Source organism: Nanorana parkeri, unplaced genomic scaffold (genome assembly GCF_000935625.1).
Source record: "Nanorana parkeri isolate BGI_ZX_2015 unplaced genomic scaffold, ASM93562v1 scaffold382, whole genome shotgun sequence".
In the NCBI taxonomy this organism is placed as follows: domain Eukaryota; kingdom Metazoa; phylum Chordata; class Amphibia; order Anura; family Dicroglossidae; genus Nanorana; species Nanorana parkeri.
The window spans coordinates 906,034-919,196 of NW_017306650.1; the positions used below are offsets into that span (position 1 = coordinate 906,034).

A 13,163-nucleotide genomic window follows, 5' to 3' on the forward strand; every position below is an offset into this window, starting at 1 on the left:
AAACCGATGCCCCCCCCCCCCCCCCCCCCTTTCCTGTGACATGCAACCCTGCCCTCATTAACACTCGCATGAGAGGACAGGACACCAAATTCCAATGATCAGCATGAAGTATTCTGTGCCAATGGGATCTGACGACCTGGCTCGGGGAACATTTTTATAATGAAACAAACTAAAATTAGGACACCAAGACTGCATGGAATGCAAAAGCTTCAGACAGAGCTTTGTTAAGCAGTGCCCTCTTCAGTATTTACTTGTATTTGATTTAGCACTGAAATGCATAGGAAAGTCTTTCCCAATAACCCAAATTATATTGCTTGATTCTATGATGTACTAAGGATTTGACTAAACAAATGCATTCCTATAGCGTGACTGGACAGCTGCATCCTACTTCTGCAGTTCGTTACAACAATTATTGATCATTTAAGTAAATTGTTCCTTAAAATAGTTAAACAGTACATACAGAGCTCTACAAATGCAAAGATGATAAAGTGTGCAGTAAAGAGACAAAAACTATGCATACAAGAGCTCCGAAATCGGGTGAGCGTCATACAAATGCACTACATAAACCTAAAGATGACTGTAATGCAACAATGTTCATCATGCAACTACAAGCTTTCTTATAACAACTAATAGCTGATATACATTTGCAGATCATAAACTATCTGTATGCCACCCAATGGTGCAAGTGGTAAACAGCGTTACCAAGGGGCCCCATGCAAGACCAATTTTTTACCCCTTTCAACTACAACAGTTATTTACTGTGAACTCAACTGATTTGTTAGCTAGATAGAACTGAACCATCCTCCGTTCTACCAGACAGTGGAAAGAGTACCTGAACCCATATGACTCACATCTACAATACTATAAATGGGCCTTCAAGACCCAGAGGACTTACGGGGATAAACTGTATTCTCACCCTTGGATAGTGCTAAGAATTGATCCTGAAGGTGCTGGAATCTACGCCATTTAGGAGAATATGAACAATCTAAAAAAACTCAAGACTAAAAAAGGTACACCACTGTGTTACTACAGCTAACACTATATTGTCACCATGTCCAGCACCATATTACATGATAAATTCTGATAGCATGACATGTAAAGACCGCTTGTAATCTTCAGTTTAAGAACACATACATCAAACAATTTGTGCTGCTAAAATACAAGAGCGTGAAGACAAGAACTACAAAACACTTGCCTGGTACTCCTGATGACAGAGATATGGCATGGATGATGGAATGCTAGCTATGTGTTCTAGTCCCTATGAACATGGCAATCTGACAATGAAGTGCTTTATGCAGTTCACTTCATAACTATTTAAAGTATGCCAATTTTCTAAATTAGCCACAATATTAGAGGACTTGACATTTTTTTTTTTTTGTCCTGCAAGTTTACGGACTATGAAGAAACAAGTGCTTGCTAGATGATACTATGACTTAAGAGGGAAGAGCAGTAAAAGGCTATTGCACCATAAGAACAGTTGAGGTTTTCAAATGTACTGTGGTATGTGTGAGGTCAAGTCCTTTTCTGCTCTAAGGATACAGTTCCTAGTATTCAAAATGTGCAGGAAATGAAAGAGCAAGAATTCTGCTATATAATGATTTAAGAAGTAGAAAGAAAAATAGTCACTCAGTTAGCATTTACCCAGCATTGTTACATCCTGGCTTCTGGACTGTTTTATCCATAGCACTGCAAACATAACACAGATTGATAGCTGAGGCATTGGTGGTGCTCAGCATGTTGTCTGTTCCACAGCTTCTTTTAGGTTGGAAGGAAGGCTGTTAGATTGCAGAATTTTTTTATTCCATATTCAAGCAAAGATACTGTACATTGCCCATTATATATGATCTAGTGGGCTGAACATTTTTGATCACTGCCTATTTTTCATTGACTATAGATAAAGAATTGCCTAAGAAATGCCCCTATGAAATTTTGCCGGTTTTAGAAATAGAATTTATATGACTGAGCATAGACCCAATGCAACTCTATTAAGTAATCTATTATATGTTTTTGAAACCACTAGAAACTACCACCAATGTATTTCATGTTGCGCTGGCTAAACCTTGGCAATAAAATCTACCTGCATGGTGTCCAAAAACAGCAAGAATCGATTAAAATCATCTTAGGTCTATAAGCACCTGTAGGCTCTCTTTTTTCAAGCCAAATATCCCCAATGCAGCATCCACTTAACAAACATGTGTTACTTTACTGTTAGCCGAGCCCAGCTTTAATTTCCAGCAAGCAAAACATACAACCTATTTTTACATACAGTATTTAAAACAAAACTATGGCTCCATAATGTTAATTAGGTTTTCAGATCCATACTGCCAAACTGGTAAGGTAGGAGAATATTGGCTACTGTTTGATGGCAACCATGGAGTAGACTTTGAAATGAGGTTTCGGCAGTGTAACAGTATGACTGCCTACACATTGCTGCCATAATTCTGTTAGTGAAAATCTTTGTTGACAAATCCATTAGTCCCGTTATTTAGTGCTAGAAATACAATGTTGCCTCAGGAGGATCACAAGGACAGCTCTGTTTTACATAATCATGTACTTCAATGTCAAGTCATTGTTTTTCAGCATAGTTGGTCTATAGGTTCAGCATCCCTCCTTAAAAGAGAACTATGGGGTAAGTGTTTTTTTCTCATAGTTCTCTTAAAGTGATATTAAAGCCTCCTTTTAAAAAAAATAAATATTTCTTTCAAGGAGACCTACCTTTGATCGAGGCTGTTGCCGTTTTTCTTTAAAAGTTTTTAATTCCTCGTTTTCTAGTGGGTCCCCGCAACAATCTTCCCCCCCGCCCCCTGCACGTGTGCCCCCGTTGGCTAATGGAGGCACCCGTGCCCGCAGTGGCTATGTGCATCCATAGACACACACAGCCCTGTGGCAGACCACTCCCCTCCTCTCTGCCCAACAGTTTGATTGGTGGCAGAAGGAGCCTATGGCTCCTTTGCCATCAGTATCCTCCCCCGTCATCCAGAAAGTTCGGGGACGGTGGATAGCTCCGGGAACGGCGGCAGGGACGAGCGTAGCTGACAGGTAAGTGTGGGGGGACGATGGGAGAAAAAAAAAGGTGCTGGCACGTTTTTACCCTAATGCAGAGAAAGCATTAAGGTTAAAAAATGCCCAGACCTTAATACTACTTTAAGGGTCACGGGAGGACATATACTAACCCCCTCCCGTGACCCAAAGCTCAGTATATAGCGAGCTATAGCGAGCTACAGCTCGCGGTATACTTAGACCGCCGGAGTCTAGATGGATACCGACAATGCTTTCGAGATCCACCCAGCTGCGTGAATGAAGCTGGCTCTGCCTATCTAGAGGCAGAGCCAGCTGTGTCCCCGCCGCCTCCCCCGTCCGTTCTCCAGTCAGCGCTGGAGGATTGTAGTGTGGAGGGGGGAAGGTGGGAATCCCTGCATGGAGCCGTGACTCACAGTCACCTCTAGATAGGCAGAGCCAGCTGTCAATCCCGCAGCTAGGTGGATCTCAACAGTAATGTCGTGATCCATCCCGGCTGAGTTTAGGGTGACAGGAGGACGCTAGTTTGTGTCCTCCCGTTACCCTTAGGAGAACTATGGGGAAGATCCCTGACCCCATAGTTCTCCTTTAAGCAGACCTGTGCAGCATTGCACAACAATGTTCTTGCCCTGAAGCAGTGCTTCTAGAAATCTGGCCAAGGCAGCCTTCAGCACTGGATGCTAATGCAAGATCCTGAGTCATCCATATATTTTTTCTTAAAGAGCATGTGCATGCCAGTAATAAGGTAAAAAGTCCTTTCTGGTTAAAAGCATAAAGAAAATGCAACCATAAAGTAATCAGAAAAACATGAAAGAACATTAGAATATCAGCTTTTAAAAGCACAGTAAGCTTGTTTTACCATGACTCACCTTTCACCTTGGCAATCACAGTTCCAGCAGCTCCAAGGATATCCACAGAATTAAGTGTCTGATGTTTGCCGATTATAGCTTTCAGAACTCGCAGCAACTCCCCTAAACGCTCATGCACTGCATGATGTAAGTTGTCTTGATTTTCTGAAAAAGCAAAAAAAGTCAAATTAAATAAAAGCAAAAAAGGGAAGCTAAAAAAGAGAGTGTTAAAGCACTTTGTAGCACACATGATAGGCAGGCTTTATTCACCTGGCCTGCACTCCCACAATCCAATAAAGGAAACACTTAGTACTTCAAGGTAAAAGGAGAACATGACCAGCAGATGGAAATCCCCACAACTAACTTATCTTAGGCAAAACAGTAGGAATCAGTAGGAGAATATAACCCAGCCAAACAATGAGATACCAATGAAATCAGTGTCTAAGTAAAGGTGCCCATACACCTTACAATGTATTAATTTTTTTGTGGTCAGATGGAAAAAGTGCAACAGATTGGCCCAGGTGGAGATTACTCCATCCACACAGTTAAGTGTAGATGGAGGAATCTGTTGCACCTTTTCCATCTGACCACAGAAAATCTGCAGATAATTGTCAGGTGTATGGCCAGCTTAAGTTATAGTGTGCCATTTCATGACTACCATCTTCTATTAACTAGCTTCTACAAAAGTTTTGCCCCGTCAATGGCAGGCTGGGGAACTTGGGTCTGCATGCATTTTGGTGCATTGTGTTGTATGTTTTTGTGCATTACCATTCATCCCCATGAAAAGTGTGTTTTCTGGAAATCGCACTGAAGTTGCTAGGATACCCAATGCACCCAAAATTCACAGATGTAAATATATCCTAACAGTATAGAAAGTATAGAATATTTTTTCAGAGATTATATATTTTGAGCTACATGTTGCCATTATTTTCATTATTGTATACTATATGGAGGCAAGTAGATTAGCCAACTACGGAGCTCTCAGTGGATATTCACAGAAGACTTTACTTTGGAGCATAACAAAATTTCTAGCCACAGACGTACGAAAACTGCATTTGAGAATCTGCAGAGGGAATGTTTCCGATAGTCCTCATCAGTATTTATGCATGCATCCCACAACAGTAACTCTGCCAGTAGCATAAAACAAGCACAAACTAATACTCACCTGCTTATTACTCAGCTGTAGATCCTCAAATCATCTCTGAATTGGTGTCGACAATGTCCTTCCTTCTGGAGTGTGGCTACTTTTGTTCGCCTTGGTCCCTGTGTGTGTTGCAAAGTAGTCACCACTCCAAGGTCGTGATGGACTACAATCTAGTGTTTAGTTGACTAATTTCTATTGAGATTGTAGTCCGTTACGGGAGCAAGCTTGGAGCGGTGGCTACTTTACAACAAACACAGGGACCATGGAGAACAAAAGTAGCCACCCTCCAGAAGGAAGGACAGTGTCAGCACAAATTCAGAGATGATTTGAGGATCTACAGCCGAGTGATGCACAAATAAGATACATTTTTGTTAATAGGCTACTTGAATAAATTTTTAAGATTTAACACCAGAGTTTAGTATCACTTTAAGTTCTTATTTAAGAAACCCATGAATTGTGGCCCTTGTCGGCACATGTGAACATACAAATTTCATGCTGTCTGGGCCCTGGCAGGATGTTATTTCAGGCAATGCTTTGAGTTCACAGTCTACTTAAAGGGTTGTGAAGATATTTCAACTGTCAATGAAAGGATTAGAGGGAAAACATTTTGAGTTTGTTATTTTAGAGAAAATAAAAAACACAAAATGAAAACACACTTTTGTTATTCAATTTTTCATTGCTGGCTGCCTGCCTGCAATTAAAAAGTAATTATCTTCGTTCAATCCCCTTTTCTGAGACTTCAATTTGAGCCTTTCGGTCCTGGCCACTGTACAAATTGTTACCAATCCGCTTGTTGTGAACTGGGTTTCAAATCTTGCTCTGGCAGCTGGAAAAGGGGCCGTTTGTGGAGTCTGTGTACCAAGTCACAGGTTTGTTCTCAAATGTTTACCCACATGGAATGCGTCTTGTGTTAGACTCCTCACATGTTTACCTTTCTATTTCTGTACAGGAGCCATGGCCAAATATCAAATCTGATGTTGGCACTAAAAAAAGATCACAAGACAAGAACATGCAAATCACATACGCCACAATAAACTCGCTTCCACATCCACGGAATATAAATGAAGCCTGTTCCAGAAAAATCAACTATTTTAGATTCCTATTTGCAGGATTTTCCTATTCAGAGATAGTTTTTATTCACTTGCAATGTGCCTGTGAACTTTTTTGAAAAATTGGCTTGTCAATTTCGTAGCATAACCCACTCTCTCCTTGTTCAACATAGCCCTCTCCTCCTCTGGGATTATCTAATTAGTGCTGGCCCAGCTCCTCCCTTAACCCCTTCATGACTGAGGCCCTTTTTTCATTTTTTTGCACCCATGTTATATTCCAATTTCCCTAGATCACCTGTATGTCATGTAACAGCTGTGCGAGGAGCGAATAGAAAAGATTGTCACCGGAGTGACATCTTCCAGTCTGATGGGGCCTTTGACCTCACAACCAAGATGGCAGCACCCAGCAGCAGTCTCGAGGCTTTTGGATATCTATATAATGGTGACTTTTACATCTAGTTATTCTAGGCGGTGATTTCAGCAAATAATGTGGAATTGTTCAAGTAACTTTTGGACGATTTCTTAAGGGACCGTAATATACAGGGGTACGGGTACTCCTAGAATGAGATCCTAATAGGTTGGACTTGATGGACTAATGTCTTTATTCAACCTCAAATACTATGTAACTATATACCTTTAAGAAGCAGCCACACTACGGAGAATGATGAAGAGGATGTGTCACATAGATCATCACTTCCTCCTTATTCAGATAAACTTAGATGTTGTGACTATACCAGGTAGGAAGTATAAAAAGGAAGAAAAGTATGAAGCTTGACAACAGAAAACACAAAACCATATCAAATGACTGCCATGCAGAAAGTACCATGTAATATACTGTAGTTTCACTTATTAGTGACCAAGCTAAATAAAACATTTAAAGTGCATGTGAACTCTCAAAATAATTTTCTCTTACTTACTCCATTTTGATCAGTTATATATACTATTGAAAGTACAATTTTTAAGAAAACATAAGTGAGCAGGAAAAAAAACACATTTGTTTTATTTCTTATGACATTCATATTCAACTGTAGGACATAACAGAATGGCACAATCATAAAACAAAACATGGCAACAAATAAAAAAAATGAAATGACCCTTGTTCAAGTCTGCATACCCTTAGTTAATAGTGTGTATTGTCCCCTGTAGCATCAATGACAGCGTGCAGTCTTTTGTAATAGTTCTCTATGAGGCCCCACATTTTTGCAGGCTTGCTAGCAGTGGATATATGCAAAAAAAACAAAGCCAGAGTTTAATTATACTTTAAGTCGTTGGTTGAGCCCAATGGCTTGGTTTCAGTTCATCCTCGCAAAGCAAAGGTCTACCTTCCCAAAACAAAAAGGTGCCATCCAAATTGAGAAATCCACACACCAGTGAGCCTAAAAGAGCCCGAAAAGGTCATCTCAAGAGTCCAAAATTGCTTTATCAATATCACAAATATATCAGGAACACAACAGGCAGCTAGCGTGTTTTTATAGCTGCTGGGGGAAAAAGACCTTCCCTCATTTTCTGTCCAAGTGACAGTGGTTACCAACACAGTGAGGGCAAATCTCTCTTAAGGAAGGACACTGCAACAAAAAACACTCTAGTTTTGGTTAGAACCACAGCCAGGAAGGCCCAAACAGCAATAAAAACCAGTCTAATAAAAATAATAATAATAATAAATAGACCTTGTGTGTCCACTTCTTCCCAGTATATCTGAGCTGGTCTAGCAGACAAAAAAGCTCTGTGCTTTTAGGATAATATAATGGAAACCAGCAAATCTGGTATTACTGCTCATTAGCTGTTCCTCAATATTATACAGACCTACAAACATATTTGTGCCCAGATACGGAAATTTAGTAAATCAAAACTAGTTCCTATGGGAAGCTGCACATCCCCTATGGTACTCCTGGCTAGGAAAAGGGAGAAGCAATTACCCATTACAAGGATTTGCTGGAGCACAAGCTAAACAAGACGTAGAAATAGGCGATGATACCTCTTTTCTACCTCTGATCCTTTCATTGCTAGTATCTAGGTTAGCAGAAAAAAATAATAAAATGATACACTTAACAAAAAAAACATTTTCTTGGCTGATCAATGAATAAGCAGGAAGGTATTGTAAAACATAGTATTAAAAAAACAGAATCCGAGTGCGACTATACATATACTGTGTGATGAAATGCATATGATTTAAAGTGTACCTGTGTGAAAAACTAACCAAGGTTAGTGTATAATGGAGATCCGAAACGCACCTTCCGTTTAACACCTTGCCCTCTGCAGAATTCCGCTGAAGATCTTACACAAATACTTGACAATGTTGGGGCTTGGTGTTTGGTTGGTTAGAAAATGAGCACTGCTTTTAAAAAGAAGGGATGCAAATTCACCTAATACCTGCAAGTCTTCGGGGGCTTTGGAAGGCAAGATGGCAAATGCAAGAAATGCTGCGGCACTCTCTCCAACACTAACCCAAGTTTGAATTTAACACAACTGATACAAATATGCTTTAAGGAAAAAAAAAAAAAACTAAAAAAAAACTCCAGACTTTGGAAGTCAGGTTATGAGCCGGTGACAAAGAGGTTTATCATTAAATGAGACAATGACCCAGAACAGTGTCAGCACATGCGTATAGACGCTAAAAGGTATTTCTTTCTTCTATAAAATGTGTGACTGAACAATAGACCATAACTTAGTATAGTTTTCCAGAAACGTTTATTGGCCTGCACAAAGTACTCAGAGAGCAATATTAATTACTTGGCACCTTTGAGGAAAGCCTTACACAAAAAAGCAGCAGGAAAACATGAGTTGTGAAGCTGATGAAGTAGGGATGAGGTAAAAGTTTCGTTTAGAACTTTGTTCCCAACTATAGTTTTGAAAAAAATGGCAAAGTACTGTGGTGTCAACCGGCCCAAGGCTAGTTCACACCAGCCACAGTGCATTCCGGCCTCATTGGGGCAGGAACGCACTGGATCACATTGCGGCCGGCTCATTTTGTTGTGTGGTGGGAGGGGGCGTGGTGGTGCATTAAACTCAATAGTGCTTGCATCATTTTTCTGACCGGACCGCAGGCATTTATGTGCTTTGCAATCCCGTGCGGCCGATCGCATTGCGGTCGGAGGGTGTGGCTACGGTGCCATTGAATTCAATGCACCACCACGCCCCCTCCCATCCCACAACAATGCGATCCAGTCCGTTGCGGCCCCAACCTCTAAGGGCTGCTTCAGACCACAACCAGTGTGTTCAAGGAGCGGGAGGGGCCGCGACGGAGCATTGAAGTCAATGGCACCATAGCCACGCCCCCCCACCCGAACGAGTGGCACATTAGTGTCTGGGTTCCGGTACAGTGTGATCTGAAAAAATGCTGCACGCACTAGGTTTTGCAAATCGCACTGGACCAGAACGCAGGCACTGATGTGCCATGCTTTCAGGTGATCGCACTTCGGATGGGGGGCGTGGCTATTGTGCCATTGACTTCAATGCACCACCACGGCCCCTCCCGCCCCTGAACGTAGGGAGCCGGCCGCGTTGCAAAACAGTCCGCACTGGAATGCACGGTTTGTGGTGTGAACCGGCCCTAAGTGTTTGTTTTTGGATTTCGATATGCTGAAATGTATGCATGAGAAGGTCAATAAAAGGACTGAAAATGGATTATAACAAAAGGATGAAAAAGAAGGCAGTCCCAACTGATTTGATATACACATCCACAATTCTTTGCATATAACTGAGCTCTGCACAGCTTGCACACAGCCTATTACAGTCATCAGTGGATGATTGGGTGAAAATTTCCCACATGCTAGAACTTTCTTGAAGTGCAACATTGGTAAAGTCAATGATGCTGAGTGGTCAACTGCTTTTCACATAATTGCGCCTCAGTCGGTCTCCATGTATGGATGCCATCAAAGAAAGGGGTACTGTTCATATTACTGACCTTGACTGAGTGCTGGCCAGCCTTCAGCCAAGTCCAAAAAGTATAAACAATTTCTCAATACTTGCAGAAAATGGTTAAGTGTTGGCTGTACTTTGCAAACACATAGAATGGAGTGTAGGGAAACAATACAGTATACCATTATTTTATTGCACCCCCAAGTGGGCACCTGATGCAGGCAGCGTTTTTAAAAGGAGAGTGTATACATACATTATACAGCAAGTCGTTTTCCAGAAAACAAAAAATTCCCTTTCCAATATTTTCTAATATGTCAAAGAGTTTGCACAGGAGTTGCATCATCACTGGCTGCCCCCATGGTCGAAGATGGAAGGCACTGGGTCCGATAAAACAAATCTGAGAAGATGGCAGCAGCACTGACGGCAAGTGCAGAGCTGTGCTAGAGAAGGGCAAACTCATAGGTAAGTTTACCATAATGTGAACGTATGCTGTGCAAGTGCTTCTATAGCCACCCACCAGCTTAGTTTTATGACAAAGGGGGTGCCCGGAGATCAGCTTTAAGCGATCCATACATACACAGAGCACATGAATCAAACTAATGCAATACACTGAATGTGCAATGAGCCGGAGCCAAGAGCTGGATCAGGTATTGGGAGTTTAAAGGTAAGAGAAGATACTGACACGTGACTAGATGGGCCGCATTTCAGATCCTATTCTAATTGAAAGAATTAAACAAGCATTCTCACCAATTCCCCAAAATAAGGTATTGATTTGGGGGGGGGAAGGTTTTGTAATGCTAAAAAAGAAAAAAGAAAAAAAGAAGATGCCACTGCAAAAACTGCAAACCATGGTATCGCTGACCTCAGCACATTTGATCTGGCTGGTACAGGATGTCACTTGTATCACCGTACATTTGTAGAGAAGCCATCGACAGCACTGATAACAAAGAAACAATGCACAAAGCATCATGTTTGTTTCAGAGTGATAAAAGCTAAACTTTCTATAACCCAACTCTGCAGTCTAGTTATTCAGAGATATACACAATCTGGCTGCCCCCACCTAGGGAGACAGGTTTACGGAAGCTCAGGGGAAGTGCAGCCTGTGCCAGAATCGATAGCTCTCTCCAAGTAGAAACTAAACCTGAAACCAATATGGGTAGCCAGCCATGCGTGGCAAGCTGGGCAGGAAAATGTTACATCTGACCGGACCGCAGGCATTTATGTGCTTTGCAATCCCGTGCGGCCGATCGCATTGCGGTCGGAGGGTGTGGCTACGGTGCCATTGAATTCAATGCACCACCACGCCCCCTCCCATCCCACAACAATGCGATCCAGTCCGTTGCGGCCCCAACCTCTAAGGGCTGCTTCAGACCACAACCAGTGTGTTCAAGGAGCGGGAGGGGCCGCGACGGAGCATTGAAGTCAATGGCACCATAGCCACGCCCCCCCACCCGAACGAGTGGCACATTAGTGTCTGGGTTCCGGTACAGTGTGATCTGAAAAAATGCTGCACGCACTAGGTTTTGCAAATCGCACTGGACCAGAACGCAGGCACTGATGTGCCATGCTTTCAGGTGATCGCACTTCGGATGGGGGGCGTGGCTATTGTGCCATTGACTTCAATGCACCACCACGGCCCCTCCCGCCCCTGAACGTAGGGAGCCGGCCGCGTTGCAAAACAGTCCGCACTGGAATGCACGGTTTGTGGTGTGAACCGGCCCTAAGTGTTTGTTTTTGGATTTCGATATGCTGAAATGTATGCATGAGAAGGTCAATAAAAGGACTGAAAATGGATTATAACAAAAGGATGAAAAAGAAGGCAGTCCCAACTGATTTGATATACACATCCACAATTCTTTGCATATAACTGAGCTCTGCACAGCTTGCACACAGCCTATTACAGTCATCAGTGGATGATTGGGTGAAAATTTCCCACATGCTAGAACTTTCTTGAAGTGCAACATTGGTAAAGTCAATGATGCTGAGTGGTCAACTGCTTTTCACATAATTGCGCCTCAGTCGGTCTCCATGTATGGATGCCATCAAAGAAAGGGGTACTGTTCATATTACTGACCTTGACTGAGTGCTGGCCAGCCTTCAGCCAAGTCCAAAAAGTATAAACAATTTCTCAATACTTGCAGAAAATGGTTAAGTGTTGGCTGTACTTTGCAAACACATAGAATGGAGTGTAGGGAAACAATACAGTATACCATTATTTTATTGCACCCCCAAGTGGGCACCTGATGCAGGCAGCGTTTTTAAAAGGAGAGTGTATACATACATTATACAGCAAGTCGTTTTCCAGAAAACAAAAAATTCCCTTTCCAATATTTTCTAATATGTCAAAGAGTTTGCACAGGAGTTGCATCATCACTGGCTGCCCCCATGGTCGAAGATGGAAGGCACTGGGTCCGATAAAACAAATCTGAGAAGATGGCAGCAGCACTGACGGCAAGTGCAGAGCTGTGCTAGAGAAGGGCAAACTCATAGGTAAGTTTACCATAATGTGAACGTATGCTGTGCAAGTGCTTCTATAGCCACCCACCAGCTTAGTTTTATGACAAAGGGGGTGCCCGGAGATCAGCTTTAAGCGATCCATACATACACAGAGCACATGAATCAAACTAATGCAATACACTGAATGTGCAATGAGCCGGAGCCAAGAGCTGGATCAGGTATTGGGAGTTTAAAGGTAAGAGAAGATACTGACACGTGACTAGATGGGCCGCATTTCAGATCCTATTCTAATTGAAAGAATTAAACAAGCATTCTCACCAATTCCCCAAAATAAGGTATTGATTTGGGGGGGGGAAGGTTTTGTAATGCTAAAAAAGAAAAAAGAAAAAAAGAAGATGCCACTGCAAAAACTGCAAACCATGGTATCGCTGACCTCAGCACATTTGATCTGGCTGGTACAGGATGTCACTTGTATCACCGTACATTTGTAGAGAAGCCATCGACAGCACTGATAACAAAGAAACAATGCACAAAGCATCATGTTTGTTTCAGAGTGATAAAAGCTAAACTTTCTATAACCCAACTCTGCAGTCTAGTTATTCAGAGATATACACAATCTGGCTGCCCCCACCTAGGGAGACAGGTTTACGGAAGCTCAGGGGAAGTGCAGCCTGTGCCAGAATCGATAGCTCTCTCCAAGTAGAAACTAAACCTGAAACCAATATGGGTAGCCAGCCATGCGTGGCAAGCTGGGCAGGAAAATGTTACCTCTGCGACTAGATAGGAAAA

At 42.2% G+C, this 13,163-nt stretch overlaps 1 protein-coding gene across 1 annotated transcript in view; it reads right to left on the reverse strand.

The window, feature by feature from the left end:
* ARHGAP29 (Rho GTPase activating protein 29) overlaps window positions 1-13,163 on the reverse strand; it is a 127,582-nt gene that overhangs the window by 52,146 nt on the left and 62,273 nt on the right. Inside the window, exon 3 of the mRNA XM_018559219.1 lies at window positions 3,888-4,031. Coding sequence (XP_018414721.1) covers window positions 3,888-4,031 — 144 coding nt within the window. The remainder of the gene's footprint in view (window positions 1-3,887; window positions 4,032-13,163) is intronic.